This window comes from Pygocentrus nattereri, chromosome 2 (assembly GCF_015220715.1).
Source record: "Pygocentrus nattereri isolate fPygNat1 chromosome 2, fPygNat1.pri, whole genome shotgun sequence".
Classification (NCBI taxonomy): Eukaryota; Metazoa; Chordata; class Actinopteri; order Characiformes; family Serrasalmidae; genus Pygocentrus; species Pygocentrus nattereri.
The window spans coordinates 26,421,772-26,440,707 of NC_051212.1; the positions used below are offsets into that span (position 1 = coordinate 26,421,772).

Genomic DNA, 18,936 nt, shown 5'->3' on the forward strand with positions numbered 1-18,936 from the left:
GCTTTGCATTGTGCTTCATTTTCATTATGTTTGCAATCCATTTACCAATTTGCCATCCCATGATGTATTAACCAGAGAAACCCGCTGAGTGCAGCTGCTCCTAATCACTGAAGCACATCATTGCAGAGGTGCAAAATAGCTAATGGCATTAGCTGGGCAGTTGTAGTGCACGGAGATCTTGGCTGCAATAGACTGTTCGAGTTTGCGAATCCAGGTGGATGACGACAGTGTGTGTGTGTGTGTGTAAGTGGGGGTGTTCAGGAGGAAGCCTCGGTGCCTCCTCGTGGGGAGCCCTGATGACTGATGACGTCCTCTGAGTCGCCCTCAAGGAGAGCGGCACGTCGACGAAAACAATTCGAGTCTTTTACGTGCTCCTAAAAGGGGTAGAAGAGGTGTTGTGGACGTGTCCAGCTGGAGGTCCGCGGTAGCGCTGCTGCTGCTGCTGTTCTCTTTAAATCTCGTTTATATCGAGCCTTGCCCTCGTCTGCTGGTGAGTCTGGTGAGTGAAAGCGCAGACAAACAGTCTCACCTCCATGTCTGCATCATCTCTGGATACCTTACCGTCAGATCGGGACGGGAGCGAAGAAACTGGGTGAAATGGTTGTGAGCCGTGGACTAATTTGGGAAAGGTTGCTGCTGCGGATCGTGTGAAGGGCGAGGGAATAAGAAAGAAAGGAGAGAGTGGACGTGCGGGCGGCTGTTTATCGCGCCGTTTGGCTCCGCTGGTTAACGCGGCTCGACTAACGAGGCCACGGATGGGGTGAAGGAGGCAGGAGGGAAGGGAGCCGGAGCAGAGGCAGCTCTGGCTGGAGAAAATGCAAGAGGCAACGGGAGACGGAGAGGAGCCCATCCTGAACGGGGCTGCACGGGAGGAGGTGAGACGGGCTCATTTTGCGAACGGGACATGCATGAATGTGACGACCCGCTTATGATGGAGAGCTACAGTAATACTACAGGCTTGCTATGAAAGACTTAGAGTGGATTCAGACAGTCAGCAGGTTAATACAGCTATACTCAGATATGCACTGCTGTAAGGCAGCGCTACAGGAATGTAATGTGAGGAGAAAAGCATAAAAGCGAGCGAGAGAAATGATACTACCCCCACAGATATGTCCCTAAGAGTGCAGTGTATATTGACCTGTCCCCATCTCTGGGTTCGTGCTGAATTACAGTCAAAACTCAAAACTGCTCTGATGTCAGAAAGTATTACACGCAGTGCTCCGTTGCCATCCTCGGCAGATCGGCGCAGGCCTATATTCAGCCCTCAGCTTAACTGGGTGAGGATAAATGGAGGATAGTAGTTGAAATGGTCTGAATACGTGTCTGCATCTCCTCCAGCATGTGATTGTTCTGCCTTCTCGCCGCTTCTGCATTGCAGTGAGCCGTGAATGCGCTGCCATTAGCCATATCTCTCCATCTCTCTTTACCAGCCTCAGCTGCGCTCCCCTCTCTCCATAACACAGCCTGCTTGTTTTCTGGCTCACGAGTAAGAATATCGCTGAGCCAGAGGGGCAGGGCAGACGGGAAGGGTCCGACCTATTAACGGCGTTGCTTGTAGTGAATCTGTGAAGTCTTTCAGCGTGAGCGTCTGCAAGTGCGCATGCGCAGCGAATCCTCACGCCCTCCTCGGCGAACTCTGACTCTGTTTTTCTTACCGTCACCCCATTAAATGAGAGGCCAAAGGGGATAACCAGGCTCATTGCTGTGCGTAAAATCTGTCACTCTCAAAGGAGCCGAAGAGAGCGTTTCTCTCCTGTGCTCTGCTGGGCGGAGGGAGCTCAAGTGAACGGGTTTGTCCAGTTTAGTTCTGGGCGGTGAACTGAATAAAGGAGATGGATGTATGTCAGTGACACGGCGTGTGACAGTAACTGTCATCTTTTTTTATTTATTCATTTAGGGTAATGTAACGTATAGCACCATATTGCCAGTGTTTTAAGTAGTGAAAGACTGGGGTGTGCTATTTATTTATTTAGACTGTTTATTCAGTGCAAAATTCTGATGATGAACATTTTGCAGAATAGACATTGTATTAACACGCCTGTCAGTCTAACCTCAGTAAGTCAGAAGGTAATGGGACCAAGGGCACCCAAATTTTGCACAAGACTGTAAATACATTTTTACTTTTGGTCTCTAATTGCCATCATTGCCATCTTTATAGTAGGGCTGTCAGTGTTTTAATATTATTATTATTATTATTATTATTATTATTATTATTATTTGTGTGTATTAATTTGTCTTGAGGGCTGTATGCAGTCTGCTTTTCACTCTGATCAATATTTTAATGTCAAACCTCTCCAAGTCCTATAACGCTGCAGTTTCTACAGCATGCCTGCAGATTTTACAAAGTGCATATTTTCCCTTTAGCTTTGATTTCCCAATGCAGTTAAAACGACTGCATCATTCAGGCTAATTTTGCTTTGTATGTGCTGTTTAAATGTTGGTTGTTCTGTTTCAATGCAGCAAGCAAAATCTGGTCTTTAATTTGAAGAGGCTTTACTGGCCATTGCACTACAGATGCAGAGTCCAGTGTTAGCTGTTCCACAGCACACCAGAATTGTGTCAGTGTTTTTCTGAGAACACAAAAATCTGATCTACGTTCAAGAGGACTGCAGCAGTAAAGACAAAAAGAGAGTTTTTGGTAAAACCTTAGACTTGCAGTTGCATTTATTGAATACCAAGGTTTCCGAACAATCATAAGAAATCAACAACTCGTTCCAGCAACAACTCCTCCTCCTCCTGCTGATTACCAGTTCTAGTGTTGTTAGGAAGCTGTGCAGCAGAATGATTATAGTTAACAACATGATTATAGTTAAAACATTGTGAGAACAACAAAATGTAAACCCAGTTTCGTGAATAAGCCAAATCTTGATCTGAGTGTATCACTGCACCTCTAGTATTGTTCCCCAGGGCACAGTTTTCTGTCTCTCTGTTTAACTATCTTTGGTTCCTCTGTTGTTTGTCCTCTGTCTTCCATTTGTCTTTCTCTGCAGTCTGCAGGATGCCAGATCAAATAATGTCAGATCAAAGGAAGTCTCTGGTTTTCATGCTAAATAAAGACTTCAATTAAACCAGCAGACATGCAGCACTGGACAAAGCCAGACTAAGCTTGAATCTGAGGCTCTCCGAATTACATTTCTGATATAAAACAGATTCCTTACACTTGGAAAAAAAATTTCTGTAAGTTTACAACAGAAACATTGGGAAAGTGACAGCTGATTTGTGCAGTCTTAGGCAGTCTGTAGCACTGGTTACAAGTTTCTGTTAATTATTGTTATTTCATCATCTTGTTCTTCCCCATAAGATGTGTTAAAATATGTCTTTAAAAAACTGTAACTAGCTAATTCTAATAATAAAATGATAAATATACAACCCCATCTCCGAAATAGTTGAGATGCTGTGCAAAATGTAAATAAAAACAAAATGCAATGATGTTCAGATCATTTAAATCCTGTTTCATTGGAAATGGTACAACGACAAAATATCAAATGTTGAAAGGAAGAAATGCTACTGTTTTTTGAAAAATATATGCCCATTTTGAATTTGATGCCAACAACATGTTCCAAAAAAATTGTGATGGGGAAACAAAAGGACAGTAAAGTTAAAAACACCTGGTGGTTGATTGGCAATAAGTCAGTAACATGAATGGGTAAATGAGCATCCCAGAAAAGCTGAGTCTTGCAGAAGTACAGATGCGGAGTGGTACACCGCTCTGTGAAAGACTGCATGATCACATAGTGTAACAGTTCAAGAATAACGTTTCCCAATATAAAATAGCAAAGAACTTTAGCTTTTCCTCATTTACAGCGTATAATAACATTTAAAGATTCAGATAATTTGGAATAATCTCTGAATGCAAGGGACAAGGCCAACAACCAGTATTTGCTGCCCGTGATCTTTGGGCCCTCAGGTGGCACTGCATTAAAAACAGATGTGATTCTGTGGTGGAAATCACTGCATGGACTCCATCACTTCTGAAAACCACTGTCTGTGAACACAGTTTGTCACTGCATCCACAAATGCAACTTAAAACTCCAAAATGCAAAGAAGAAAACATATTAACAGGATCCGGAAACACTGCCACCTTCTCTGGGCCTGAGCTCATTTAAAATGGACTGAGGGGAAGTGGAGAACTGTCCTATGGGCTGACAAATTAACATTTGAAATTCTTTTTTGGAAATCATGGATGCCGGGTCCTCCGGGCTAAAGACCACTTAGCTTGTGATCACTGCACAGTTCAAAAGCCAGTATTCATGAGGGTATAGGGGTGCATTAGTGCACATGGCATGGGAGACATGCACATCTGTGAAGGCACCATTAAAGCTGAACAACATATATGTGTTTTGGCAACATCTGCTGCCATCCAGATGACGTCTTTTTCAGGGAAGGCCTTCATTATTTCAGTAAGACAATGCCAAACCTCATTCTGCGTGTATTACAACCATCATTGCTCTTCTGAAAGAGTCTGGTTGTTATACTAGGCTGCCTGCAGTCCAAATCTATCACCCACTGAAAACATTTGGTGCATTACTAAAGGAAAAATATGACCAATGAGCCCACGAACTGTTGAGCAGCTTATATCACATCAAACAAGAATGGGAAACATTTCACTTTCAAAAATACAGCAGTTGGTCTCCTCAGTTCCCAAACACTGTGTTTGGCATTAAATTAAAAATGGCTATACATTTTTCAAAAAACAATAAAATTTCTCAATTTCAACATTTGATATGTTGTCTTTGTAATATTTTCCTTTAAAAATATGCTTTACATGATTTATAGATCTTTGCATTCTGTTTTTATGTATTTTCTGCACAGTGTCCCAGTGTTTTTGGAAATGGAGTTGTAGAAGCTCTGCTGCTAGTATGTCACTGTAAAAAAGCTATGCAAAGCAGACTACTGTATTATGTAATTGCATCATTATTCTTAAATTGGAAACTTCTGTCAGTTGTTTACTGTAAAATTTACAGAAACTATTGTGCTTTGTAGTATACACTCTTTCTCTCTCCTTCACTCTCTCTCTCTGAACCTCCCCAGTCCCACCCCCATTCAGAGTAGTTGCTGAGTTAAACTCCTGTGTCCTGTTACACTAAAATCAATTGACACAGAGACAGGGTGATGAGGGGGAGGCAGAATACAGCGTCTATAGAGTTTTGTAGCTAGTACAAATGGAGAGTGCTGCCCTATTTTGGTTGTGTGGAGTAGTTTGAATCATTAATTTGTTGTATGACTTCTTGCCTCACCTTTTCAGAGAATAGGACAGAGGAGAAAGAAAGAGAGAAACAGTGATGCTTCAAAAGCTGGAAAGCCTATACAACTCTCTATAGCCGGGGAGAGAAAAGATGAACGAAGAAAACAGATGCTGACAGGGCATCTGGAAGTGGCTAGGACACTTGCATCACTCTGATATGATCTCTCTCTCTCTCTCTCTCTCTCTCTTTCTCTCTCTCCTTTGCGCTCTCTATCTTGCATATGCTTGTTATTCATTGATTTGCTCATCTTAATGCGTTGTAAGTTTTAATGCACTTCTGTGATTCTTGAGTATATGAGACTCGCTTTTGCGGGATGGCTAATGTGAGAGGATCTGCAAATGTGCATTTGCTGCTTTAAATCTGATTTGTCTCCTCCTTTTTTTGAAGTCTTTGAACTAAAAATGTAACAGAATGAAGATTTAAGCAGCAGTTCCTGCTTAACATTATACAACCCCAATTCCAATGAAGTTGGGACGTTGTGTAAAACAAATAAAAACAGAATATGATGATCTGCAAATCCTTTTCAACCTACATTCAATTGAATACACTACAAGGACAAGATATTTAATGTTCAAACGGATAAACTTTATTGTTTTTTGCAAATATTCACTCATTTTGAATTTGATGCCTGCAACACCTTCCAAAGAAGTTTGGACAGGGGCATGTTTACCACTGTGTTACATCACCTTTCCTTTAACAACACTCAATAAGCATTTGGGAACTGAGGACACTATTTGTTAAGCTTTGTACGTGGAATTCTTTCCCATTCTTCAGTTGCTCAACAGTCCGGGGTCTCTGTTGTCGTATTTTGCGCTTCATAATGCTCCACACATTTTCAGTGGGAGACAGGTCTGGACTGCAGGCAGGCCAGTCTAGTACCCGCACTCTTTTACTATGAAGCCACGCTGTTGTAACACGTGCAGAATGTGGCTTGGCATTGTCTTGCTGAAATAAGCAGGACGTCCCTGAAAATGACGTTGCTTGGATGGCAGCATATGTTGCTCCAAAGCTCTGCATGACAGAGTTTTAACTTGCACTTGTAGATGGAGTGACGAACTGTGTTCCCTGACAGTGGTTTTCTGAAGTGTTCCTGAGCCCATGTGGTAATATCTGTTACAGAATGATGTCGGTTTTTAATGCAGTGCCACCTGAGGGATCGAAGGTCACGGGCATTTAATGTTGGTTTTCTGCCTTGTCGCTTACTTGCAGAGATTTCTCCAGATTCTCTGAATCTTTTGATGATATTATGGACTGTAGATGATGAAATCCCTAAATTCCTTGCAATTGCACATTGAGAAACGTTGTTCTTAAACTGTTGGACTATTTGTTCACGCAGTTGTTCACAAAGTGGTGAACCTCACCCCATCCTTTGCTTTTGAACGACTGAGCCTTTCAGGGATGATCCCTTTATACCCGATCATGGCACTGACCTGTTTCCAATGAACCTGTTCACCTGTGGAATGTTCCAAACAGATTTTTTTTTTAGCATTCCTCAACTTTCCCAGTCTTTTGTTGCCCCTGTCCCAACTTCTTTGGAACGTGTTGCAGGCATCAAATTCAAAATGAGTGAATATTTGCAAAAAACAATAAAGTTTATCTGTTTGAACATTAAATATCTTGTCTTTGTAGTTTATTTAGTTTATTTGTTGTTTATTTATGTTTTACCCCCATGTCCCAACTTCACTGGAATTGGGGTTGTAGAATGCTAGAATGCATTTTCCAGGTTCACTAAGGTGATAAGTTGAAAGACATTTTCAAAGGACTCAATCAATACTATACAGAAATAGTAAGTGCTGGGCCATCATTAAAAAGCGTTTTGGTTTCTTGTGTCCATCTGCTTAGGACCAGTCATTCATGCTTTGCACCTCTTCATTGCTTCTAATGAAATAACGTTATGGCTTTATTCATATTTCCTTTCAAGTGAAATTGCTGACAGGCTCACTTCAAAGCCGAAATAACATCAGGAAACATAGCAAGCTGATTAGCTTGCTAGTGGAGATTATATTTATAGCTGCTTGGCCAGCTGTATTACAGTTAGATAGTCATAATAATGAAATGAAAAATACTGATGAAATATTAGTGTGCTGCATGATTTAGGGGGTAAATTATTATACATGAATATTACTGAAGGGACTTAAAGGGAGAATCCCCAATTTGTCAAAATTTCTGTATACTTAAAGTGTAAAGATGGAAACATTCATTCTAAACGGGTTGATATAAAATGCTCCATTTTAGATAAACTTACCAGTTAGAATTGTTCACTGTGGGGGTGATAGGAACCAGACATCTCAAGAATTTAATGCCTCTAAAAGCTACTTCTCAGGAAGTTATTGCATGAATGGTTCTGTATACACTGTCTGATGCCGGAGACATTGTTTTTGTGAAAATGGCAGAGCCACCTTCAACATAACTTATAAAACATAAAACATATATAACATATAAAAGAGACACATTTAGATTTTTTTGGTTGTTTTGGATAGTACATAAATTTTATATTTTTTTTGCATCATAGATATCACAAACCTTGGTTCCTATCACCATCAATGTGAATAAATCTGAGTCAGTAAGTTTTTCTACAATGAACTATTTCACATCAAATCACTGAATGACGTTTACAATTCAGCTATTAAATTATGAAGAAAATTATGAAAATCTGTGGAAGTTATCTTCAGGTTTTGTGTGTATAAGCTTAGTTAAAGTTAACTAAGCATTAGGAAAGAAAAAAATGAATAAAAAGAATAAAGGGAACTGATGTAAGGCTGGCAAGAATAAATTAGAAAGATTATCTCTACATCTCAGCATATCTGCATGAACAGACTGTTAAAACTCAGTAACTTAACTGAGACAAAAAATCTTAAATAGGACCAAAGAAATAACTAACTAATCAAATAACTCATCAAAGCAAGATTAGCTGAGCTAAATATACTAAAAGAGAACTGTATGAGAGAGTGAGTGTGAGTGAGCACACACAGGTCTTTCCCTTGGACAAAGCAGCTATACTGCTATACCTTTATGTAAATTGTGAGTAAACATGACTACCCGTACTTGCAATTGCTCATTCGTTGCTATAGAGTTCAAGATATTAGAGACAAATATCAGTTCTTGTAATGAAGATTCAGAAAACAAAAGAGAAAACAACACAAACACTAAAAAATAATATTCTAGGGCTTCTGTTTTGGTAAGAATAGATGTACAGTATCAGCTGTATCATAAGCAGTGGTATAATTATACCAGTCCTTGTTTAAGATTATATGGACTATACTGATTAATGCAATGACCAAAATAGATTATCCAGAAGAATAATGTGAGAATCAATATCATCTTCACTCTCTTCAGTATCACTGTTTATCCATCCATCCATCCATCCATTTTCTAAGCCGCTTCTCCATCAGGGTCGCGGGGGGATGCTGGAGCCTAACCCAGCAGTCTTCGGGCGGAAGGCAGTATACACCCTGGACAGGTCGCCAGTCCATCGCAGGGCAGACAGACAGACACAGACAGTCTATCACTGTTTACTTACTATTAATATGACATTCAATAAAATACATTTTATTTTATGTTTTTAAAGTAATTTAGTAGTTTATAATTGAAATATGAACTTTCCGTGCATCTGCAGTAAAAAATGACTTGGCTAACATTCAGAGATGTCACAATTTATGTAAATAATAGATTTGTGAATATACAAGCAATGTTGTGTATGCAGTTGTTTTTTTCTATTTATTATCATGTAGTATACTGTACTGCTGAAGGCCCTCTGTGAGCCATTAGAGATGGAGAGAAAGTGAAAGAGTTAGTGAACTCTGCGTCTCCCTCTCTCTGGGACGGGTATAGTGCTTTTATTGACTGTCACACTGGGTGGCAGCAGAAAGCCTTCTCTCTTGACTCAAGAATGTGTGGCTGGTCTTGTTTTTAGTCTGCTGTGAATTTGTGTTTACATGATTTAGATTAAAAAGACGTCTTTTATGACTATATTAGGACAATTACAACTTCTTCAAATTATTCGTATGCTAGCCATTATGAAAAAGAATCTGAAGAAAACCTCAGGTGAAAAGTCAGGTTACTCATAGTAAACATCAAAGCAAATTGTTGTGGTTACATAAACAAATGATTAAAATACCTGCATTTGATAGATTTAAAGAAAGAAATATGGTATTTTCTGTATTTTATTCCACAATTTCTATCTATTTTTGAAGGTTGACATGTTGGAACATGGAACATGCCAAATCTTTTGCACAGGTCACATATATTTTTATTAGTTTTTTTCCCCCAGATATGTTGAATTCAGAAAATAAACAGTAGTAGTCCAATAAATTGTACAAGAACAGCTGCAAGTAGCAGTTAACATACCCTTTTCCCTGCACTCTTTGTCAATCTGTGATTGGTCCTAAATGTGATAGTCCTTTACTGTGTTTGTTAAAATGTGGTAGGATGTTTCTTAGCAGCACTCAGAAGTGCATTGTTGATCATTTGTGCCTGGAGCTGACAGAATAGAAGGACATCAAAGTACTTTATTATTATCATCAAGAAACATGAGTGTAGATCTTTAACACAGTACGATGATGTTACATAGTTGGATTTTAACAAGTTAATAAACTCTTACTTCCTGCAGCACTACATTTTCAATTTCTGACTCTTTCTCAGAGGTGAATCTAACCTGCGGTCCAATCACATTTTTAAGGAGAGAAAGAGCCAAAAATATATTTTTTATTAGTTTGAGCTGGTCTCAACTGAAGATGATTTAATAAGTATGTTTTTCATAGAAATTTTTATTTGAATGCTAGCTAGCCAGTGTACATTTTTGCGTCTATATTAAAATCATTAAAATTTATGAGGATAGTGAGACAGTGGTGAGGTGTGCAGTTGGAGTGGCAAATGGTTTCAAGGTGAAGGTAGGGTTACATCAGGGATCAGCTTTGAGCCCCTTCTTGTTTGCAGTGGTGATGGACAGGTTGACAGATGAGGTCAGGCGGGAAGCTCCATGGACCATGATGTTTGCAGATGACATTGTAATCTGTGGTGAGAGTAGAGAGCAGGTGGAAGAGAATCTGGAGAGGTGGAGGTTTGCACTGGAGAGGAGAGGAATGAAGGTCAGTGGAGACAAGACGGAATACACGTGTGTGAATGAGAGGGAGGCAGGTGTAAAGGTGAAGATGCAAGAAGTAGAGGTCGTAAAGGTGGATGACTTCAAATATCTTGGGTCAACCATCCAGAGCAATGGACAGTGCAAAAAAGAGGTGAGGACGAGGGTGCAGGCAGGATGGAGTGGGTGGAGATGGATGTCAGGGTTGATGTGTGACAGAAGGATAGCAGCAAGAGTGAAAGGGAAGGTTTACAAGACAGTAGTGTGTCCTGCTATGATGTGTGGTTTGGAGACTATGGCTCTGTCTAAAAGACAGGAGGCTGAGCTGGAGGTGGCGGAGATGAAGATGCTGAGATTTTCGTTGGGAGTGACAAAGCTGGACAAGATTAGAAATGAGCAGATCAGAGGGACCGTGAGGGTGGAGCAGTTTGGAGATAAAGCCAGAGAGGTCAGGTTGAGATGGTTTGGATATGTGTTGAGGAGGAGTAGTGGATATATTGAGCAAAGAATGTTGGAGATGGAGCTGCCAGGTAGAAGGAGAAGAGGTAGACCTCAGAGAAGGTTTATGGATGTAGTGAAGGTGGACATGGTGATGGTTGGTGTGAAAGTAGAGGAGGCAGTAGATGGAGGCAGATGATCCGCTGTGGCGACCCCTAAAGGGAGCAGCCGAAAGAAGAAGAAGAAGATTAAAATCATTAACATTAAGGGAGACCTTCTTGCTCCAACAGTTGAAAATTACGTTTTCACTTAAGAAAAAAAAATTCTCTCTCTACAACCCACTTTAATGATACAGTAAAACAGTAAACTATGAGAGGCCAAGGGTTACTGTGATTTAATCTTGTTCTAAAACTCCTTCCCCATGATAATCACAGTGACCCACTGCCTCAACTGCTTTTATAAAACAGCGGGCAACATAAAATATATTAAATTACACAATGTTTTAGATAATTATTTAAGCTATTATTAATAATAATCAACATAAACAGGTATTCCAGCAAGTAATGTAATTCCTTTAGAGTGTGGTATTGTTGTTATGCACTAATTGACAGCTGAATGAGGAGAAGAATGTTCAGTCGCCGATCATTATAAACTACAGACATTTTATGATTTTCTAAAACTTTTTTGTATGACAGTGAGCATATGTACATATGTAACATAACACTGTTTAATGCAAATACTTTCAGTTTGTAAGTACTTTTTGATAACCAAATTACTACTGCAAGTCTTTTTCTGCCAGTCTGACGATGCCACTTTTCTCACGCTGGGGCAGAATCTCAAACAGCTCCTGTTTAGCCTGTTGGCTAGCTCAGCAGCCAAGTTCTAGTTTTTTAAACAAAAAAAAAGGGGTCTTACTTCATCGGTAAACCTGGTGCTTTGTGCAATCAGCATTAGAGTCAAAGATTAATCTATTAAAAGAAGGGGTTTGAACAAGAGTAGCATTTATTAAAAGATGCCTAAATATTACAAACAAAAAATATAAGTTGCCCAATTACATTATAATGCATTTTAAACATAAAAATAACGATCAATTGTTATTCAACCTCTAGGTTTAAAATTTTGTGGAATAACCCTTGTTTGCAATTACAGTTATTATTCGTTTTTTATAAGACCTGATCAGGCCGGCACAGGTCTCTGGAATAATCTTGGCCCACTCCTCCATGCAGATCTTCTTCAAGTTGTCTAGCTTCTTTGGGCATCTCTTGTGGACTTTGATCTTGAGCTCCTTCCACAAGTTTTCAATTGAGTTAAGGTCAGGGGTCTTTTCCCTCTTTAACCAGGCCTTGGTTTTCTTGGCCGTGTACTTGTGGTCATTGTCTTGTTAGAAGATGAAATGACGACCCATCTTAAGATCCTTGATGAAGGAGCAGAGGTTTTTGGCCAAAATCTCCAGGTAGGCTGTGCTATCCATCTTCCCGTGGATGCGGACCAGATGGCCAGGCCCCTTGGCTGATAAGCAGCCCCGCCGCAGCATGGTGCTGCCACCACCATGCTTGACTGTAAGGATAGTATTCTTGGGGTTGTATGCAGTGGCATCCTCTCGCCAAATGCCTCTGGTATGGTTGGCACCAAAGATCTTGGTCTCATCAGACCAGAGAACCGTGAACCAGTACTCCAAGTGATCATGAGCAAACTTTAGACGGGCCTTGACATGACGCTGTGAAAGTAAAGGTACCTTATGGGCTCGCCTGGAATGGAAACCATTGCGTTTGAGTATATTCCTTGTGGTCTTTATTGAAACGAATGTCCCCACCGCCATGAAATCTTCCCAGAGCTCCCTCCTTTTTGACCATCAGCATGGGAGGGAACTTTGAAAGGCTGTCCAGGCCATGGAAGGTTAACAGCAGTCTCAAGCCTTTCACTTCCAGATGATGCTCCCAACGGTGGACACAGAAAGGCCCAACTCCTTGGAAAGGGTGTTGTACCCCTTGCCAGCCTTCAACGATTTTGTCTCTGATGGCCTTGGAATGCTCCTTAGTCTTTCCCATATTGACCATGTATGTGTGCTGTTAACTTGATTCGGTAGGGGCTTTTATAGTCTAGTCAGAAAAGGTGGGAAAAAACAGATAATTAATCCAAGCATGTGAAGCTCATAGTTCTTAATTCTTCAATTACTTCTTAATACTTGAGTGAACCAAACAGTATTCTGGTGGTTTGAGGGGTTGAATAACAATTGCACAAACGTGCAAAATTTTTAAAAGTTAATAAACAGAGGAATAACAATTTTTTGCTGCAGTGCATTTGACATGTCCAGGCCCATCTACTATCGAAATTTTACAATGCTAAGTTAACTCCAAATGTGTAAACCTGCAAAATCTGCAGGGGGTTGAAGAGGCACTGTGTGTGTTTGTGTGTGTGTGTGTGTGTGTGTGTGTGTGTGTACATATACATATATAATTTAGGAGAACTTTGTAATTCTACATTTACAGACTGTAATACATCTGCTTTATGCATAATTTGTTAGCCCCCTTTTACTCTGTTCTTCAATGATCAGGACAAATAAAAATTATGAAAACACTGTTCAAGCACAGTTCAGTGACTGCTCTAACACACATTCTACACCTGAACAGACGTGTTGAATCTGGAATGTTTGACCAGGGAAACCACCAAACTGTTCTGAAGCTAAGCCCTCCAAGAGCAGATTTCCAGAACTCTTGTACATATACTTACCATGGATTGGATATCCAGATTCTGTAAATAGGGGGGAGAAACTAACTCATTAACTAATTTTCATTAATTTCATTAATTGATTTGATAACAAATTGCTCTTTAGATGTAAATTGACTAATCTCTATAATGAGAGACGAAAAAGTACAATTGTAGTTTTCATCATTCCACCATCCAGAGTTATTCACATGTGCAGCAGTACAACAAGCCTGTTCTAGTTCTGTGAAAACTGATTCAACACTAGCAGTGATTCATTTTAACTTACTTAACTTTGCTATGTAGTTACTGATATATTGATCATTTCTCTCCTCTTCTCTCTGTATCCCTACTCTGCAGCAGCGTCCAGTGAAGCAGTCCCTGGCCAGCTCTCTGTGTCGGGAGTCTCACTGGAAGTGTCTGCTCCTCACACTGCTTATGTATGGCTGTTTTGGTACCCTGGCATGGTGCGGGTTATGCAAGGTTCCAGTATTAGCCTCTACAGAGCCTATCGCCGCAGTCATGGAGCCTGGGGACCCATCCACAACTTCTGCTGCTGCTATTGCTTTCAGCCCAGACGAGCTGGCTCTGGACAGTCCCTGCTCAAGTGGATACATCTACATTCCTCTGGCCTTCCTGGCCATGCTGTATGTGGTGTATTTGGTGGAGTGCTGGCACTGCTATTCTAAGACTGCCATGCTGGCTCAAGCCGAGGTTGCAGAGGTGTATGAACGCGTGCAGCGTCTTCAACAGGCCACGCCATGCATCTGGTGGAAAGCCATCAGCTACCACTATGTGCGAAGGACCAGACAGGTGACACGCTACCGGAATGGCGATGCCTACACCACCACACAAGTGTATCACGAGCGTGTCAACACGCATGCAGCAAGCTCTGAGTTTGACTATGCGAGGCTTGGTGTTAAAGATGTCTCAAAGGAGCTAAGAGGCCTCATGGATCACCCAGCAGTGCGACTACGCTTCACAAAGTGCTTCAGCTTCTCCAGTGCTCGGGCAGAGGCCGCCTACCTCACGCAGCGGGCACGCTTCTTTGGTGAAAATGAGGGCCTGGACGACTATATGGAGGCACGGGAGGGAATGCACCTAAAGAATGTGGACTTCCGCGAGCACATGCTGGCCTTCCCTGACCCTGCACGCCAGCCCTGGTATGCCCGTCGGAGGGTGTTCTGGCTCGCTTCAGCTCTGCTGCTCTCCTGGCCGCTACGCGTTGTTGCAGAGTATCGTACTGCGTATGTGCACTACCATGTTGAGAAGCTGTTTGGGGATGGAGATGACAGTGGCAGAGGGGATGGAAATGAGAATGGAGGGATAAATGAGAACGGAAATGGAGGGGGCATTGGATCAAGCTATCGCGCCATCTCTCGAGTCAACACTGTTGACATGACAGAGCTGGAGTGGCACATTCGCTGCAATCAGCAGATGGTTCCCAGCTATTCAGAGGCTCTGCTGATGGATCCTGGCTTGGATGGCAACCAGGGCACCAACCCTCCTCCGGCTGGCTCAAACTCTGTCGGGGGTGGCCCGACGCTGCCCGTTGCTTTCACTTCAGCTTACCTGCTTCAAAGTTGCCCTCGCTGTCGGCGATCCACTAGCAGCGCCTCACTCCCTTCCAGGCTGAGAGGCCCAACGGCTACCTTGCTAAGCAGCACCGTGGCTGGTATGAGGGCTGGAGGAGTGGGAGGTGTTACTGGGGGTCCAGGGAGACTGGTTCTGAGCAGGAGCGGCTTTTCCCTGGGACGCCTCCAGGCCTCACGGCCCACTTCACTGTTTCATTCCCGCAGTGTGGGTGGAGGACTAGGGGGGAGAGGGGAAGAAGTGACTGCTGGTGGAGGGGGAGGTGGAGGTGGAGGGTTCCTTGGTTTGGGGTCGAGACAAGATGAGGAAAGCAGAGGAGTACTGGAGGGTGGAGAGGGGGATGAGGAAGAAGTAGAGGGAAATGATGAGGCAAGGGAGGAAGGTGGGGACAGAGAGGAGGAGGTAGGGGAGCAACATGAGGAAGGTGAAGGAGAGGAAGCGAGAGAGGGAGAAAGAGATCGCCCTCCTCCATATCAGGATGCTTTTTTTTTCCCGGTGTTAATAGTGCATGGAGAGGAGAGTTGTCATTCAGTAGAGGACATGTCCTAAAGAAGAGAATTTGACCTAAAAATGAGAAATAGCAGGATGGCTAAATAAAGACAAAGGTAGTCCTGTATTTTCCATAGCAAATGAAACCTGTAGGACCAGACAGACTTAGGCTTTGAAGAGGAATATGATTTGGGTGGATCTTTCACCTTGTAGTGTTGCGTCAGATTAACTGTTGTAAAGAGTACTGGCAGTGATGCTATCATATCAAGATGATTACTACTATGCCTTTGCAAAACAACTCATTGTGAGGGCAATGGAACAATTCCAGATGCATAAAGGTGCATGAACCAACAAAAAGACAGGAAAGCAGTGAATCCTGATGAGGACTAAAGATATCTATGCAAGACTGAGTGAAGCCAGATACAAAGAGCAACAGATTTCTAAAACCATATAATCCAGTGGTTAGACAGAGGAAGATAAAGCAGCACTAAATTTCCCAGCATGTCTTTCAGAGGTAAAGACAAGACAGCATCACAAATACCATAGGACCAAAATTTTGGTTTTACATATTCAAGTTTAACAAAATTACCTGAGATTAGACTTGTCAGGCTGTGCATGTAGCATAACTGCTTATGCCTAAATGCTAACTATACCTACAAATACAGTGTTTCCTGTTTTTCAGCTGATAGGACAAAATGGAAACACTGTGACCATGTTTCCGACCTTCATCTATCCAGACTGTTAGTCTAGTCTTAGATCCTCAGCCACTGTTGCCTCCTCTGGAAATAATCTGATTTGCATGTTATTTGCTGAGTCTTAGTCGATGCAAATATACTTGTGTTGCTGATACTGGACATCTAAAGATCTTTTAGACATGCTTTGGGACTTTTTGGTTCATCAGAAAGAAGTGTTTAACTTCTGTTGGAGAGCTTTGATCAAGATTTCCTAATCCTACAGTGAGGAATGTGGAACAGGACATGACATGGCTCAAGCTAGTGATCTGAGAAGCAGAAAAATCTGGAGTGTTCTCTGTGCCAGAAGCTTTACTACACACGCCTCTTGCTTATAATGAAGCACATTAATTGTATGCGTTTTGTGTTTGTATTCTTTTTTTTTTAATAACAGTTTATTCGTTCTTTAGTGCATCACCAGTTTTGCCTCACAAAGGGCTTTGCTCTGCTACAATGCCTCACATGAACACATTGCATTATGGGTACTACAAGCATACAGCACGTTGCCTTCCATTTTAGCCTCTGTATTTGTCTGATATAGGCTTCGTTATGTCACATGAGCATAAAATAGCTAATCATTAATAAGAGGGTTAGTGTGCCAAGAAAAACTCACTGATTCCTAGTAATTATATATATATAATGCCTACAAATATTTTGTATCTATCATACAGTCATAACAGACACTTTTATTTTTGCACCACACTCATAAGCCATATTTTAAGTCAGTTGATCTTAAATGCAAATATGCTGAAGTCACAATATCCATTTTTGGGAACTTTATATTGTATATCAAATGCCTTCATGTCTTCCTAGTGGTTTGTGGTTCTGTAATTAATACTATGTTACATTTTTAAATATATCATCTCTATGTAAATACTGTATGTGAGCCATTTAATTTACCAAATCTTAACTAATGTTGAATAATTTGAATATGTGTTTGACCTAGATACAATTCACTGTGCAATGCTTTTAAGCTTGAGATTTCAGCACTGGCATTCATCTTTCTTCAACCCATAGTCTGGAACATGCCAAAGTCTAAAGAGCACATGCTCTCTTATTAGAAAACTTGCAGGCCAGACAGACTTCCTAGTGCCATGCAGCGGTTGCCACACAGACAAACTGGCAAAATACATTTCATTTTAATATTTATATGCATATATACATACATACATGGACAACAAATTACAGGAAAAACGAATGTAAAGTGTCTTAGTGAAGTGTTGGGAGAACAGTCTCTGGAACTGTACTGGAGGGATAGTATAACCATTCTTCCAAAAGCTATTCCCTTAGCTGATGTTTTGATGATGTAGTGGGGAGTGTCTAACATGCTGGTCCAAAATCTCCCATAGGGATCTCAATTGGGATGAGATCTGGTGACTGTAAAGATGAATGATTCATTGTTTTTTTATGTTTATCAAACCATTAAATACCCTGTCTATGGGGGGGTGGTCAGAAACCACTCCCTTCAGAACAGAAATGTAGGGGTCAAGCGGTGCCATTCTTTTGGGGTGCATAACACATGCACTCACCCACTTGTGGAGAATATCAAGCTCAGCCGGGCCTTCTTGGTATTTTTCTACATGGCACAGCACATGGTAGGATGTTAATTGCATAATTGTGTCATGCAGTATACCTGTCTGGAAGCATCTAGAGTTAGGGTTATATTTTTCCTGTCATGTATGTTTTTCCTCTAATTTGTCACCAGTTTGTATGTGTGTATGTATTATAGTTGGAAAAAATTGTGTGTTCCTGCAATGTTGTCAGAATGTTATGTGTTGCCACTGGAATGTTGATTAACAGTGACATTTTCATGGTCATGTAAATCAGGTTGAGAATGTATAGTATACCACAGACGTTTTTCTGTACAGCTGTGTTCCACAGATACAATGTCTGTAATCTAACATCAGACTGTAAAACCTTGTAAAAACTTGTAAAAGTCTGCAAGTAAACCGAGTTATTAGACCTGTTCTCTGACCTTCCATGAGAACAGTCAGTAGAGTTCAGGTGTGTTATGTCTGGCTGTGGAGTCGGTACACCAGGGGCAAGCAGCTGGGTTTGAGTTTATGTATGTGGGTGTTTTTAAAGAAGAAATCATCTCAAGAAGTTTCAGTTACAGAGAATAGAATCCTAAAGCTGTATTTTACTGACTTCACCATTGCTTCCACAGCCATATGCAACTCAGCAGGAAGAACGTTTTCCATTCTCAGAGAATGTTCTGAATGTCTTTATTTGATGGAAAGGGTAGAGTGGTGGAGAAATGTTGTTTGTTTTCTTTTCTTTTTTGAATATTTCACTGTTAGTGGTTATGCAGTATGTTTTGACTGAATTGGCTGGCTGACATGTACAGTGAGTCCCTTTAAATCAGCTAATCTCAATCAGCAAGCAAACAACTGCTTCAATGCCTCAAGCATCAAATGATGCACATTGTTGTATGGTAGCAATGACTCGTTGGTTTGATATGGACCTGTAAGAAGGATTAACATGATCATAACTGATGATCACCATGACATGATGATACATAATAAAATCAAACTGCTTGAATGAAAACCCTTGCCTTATGTCATGTTAGTTTTCTATGCACTGTAAAAAGTGGGAGAGAATTTTATTCATATTAACTATTTACTGTATTTTTTTCATTCAACGTGTTTGAGCTTAC

At 41.1% G+C, this 18,936-nt stretch overlaps 1 protein-coding gene across 1 annotated transcript; it reads left to right on the forward strand.

The window, feature by feature from the left end:
* Window positions 1–39: 39 nt before the first annotated feature.
* Window positions 40–18,827, forward strand: LOC108434603 (transmembrane protein 151B). Its single transcript, XM_017709854.2, has 2 exons — window positions 40–875; window positions 13,828–18,827. The coding sequence occupies exons 1-2, from the start codon at window positions 816–818 to the stop codon at window positions 15,607–15,609; spliced, it is 1,842 nt and encodes a 613-aa protein (XP_017565343.1). The 5' UTR covers window positions 40–815; the 3' UTR covers window positions 15,610–18,827.
* Window positions 18,828–18,936: the final 109 nt, after the last annotated feature.

Excerpts from the sequence above, each read along its gene's own strand:
- LOC108434603 (XM_017709854.2), top strand. The coding sequence starts at position 816 with ATGCAAGAGGCAACGGGAGACGGAGAGGAGCCCATCCTGAACGGGGCT. Across the intron at positions 876-13,827 it reads ACGGGGCTGCACGGGAGGAG|CAGCGTCCAGTGAAGCAGTC; the intron begins GTGAGACGGGCT and ends CCTACTCTGCAG.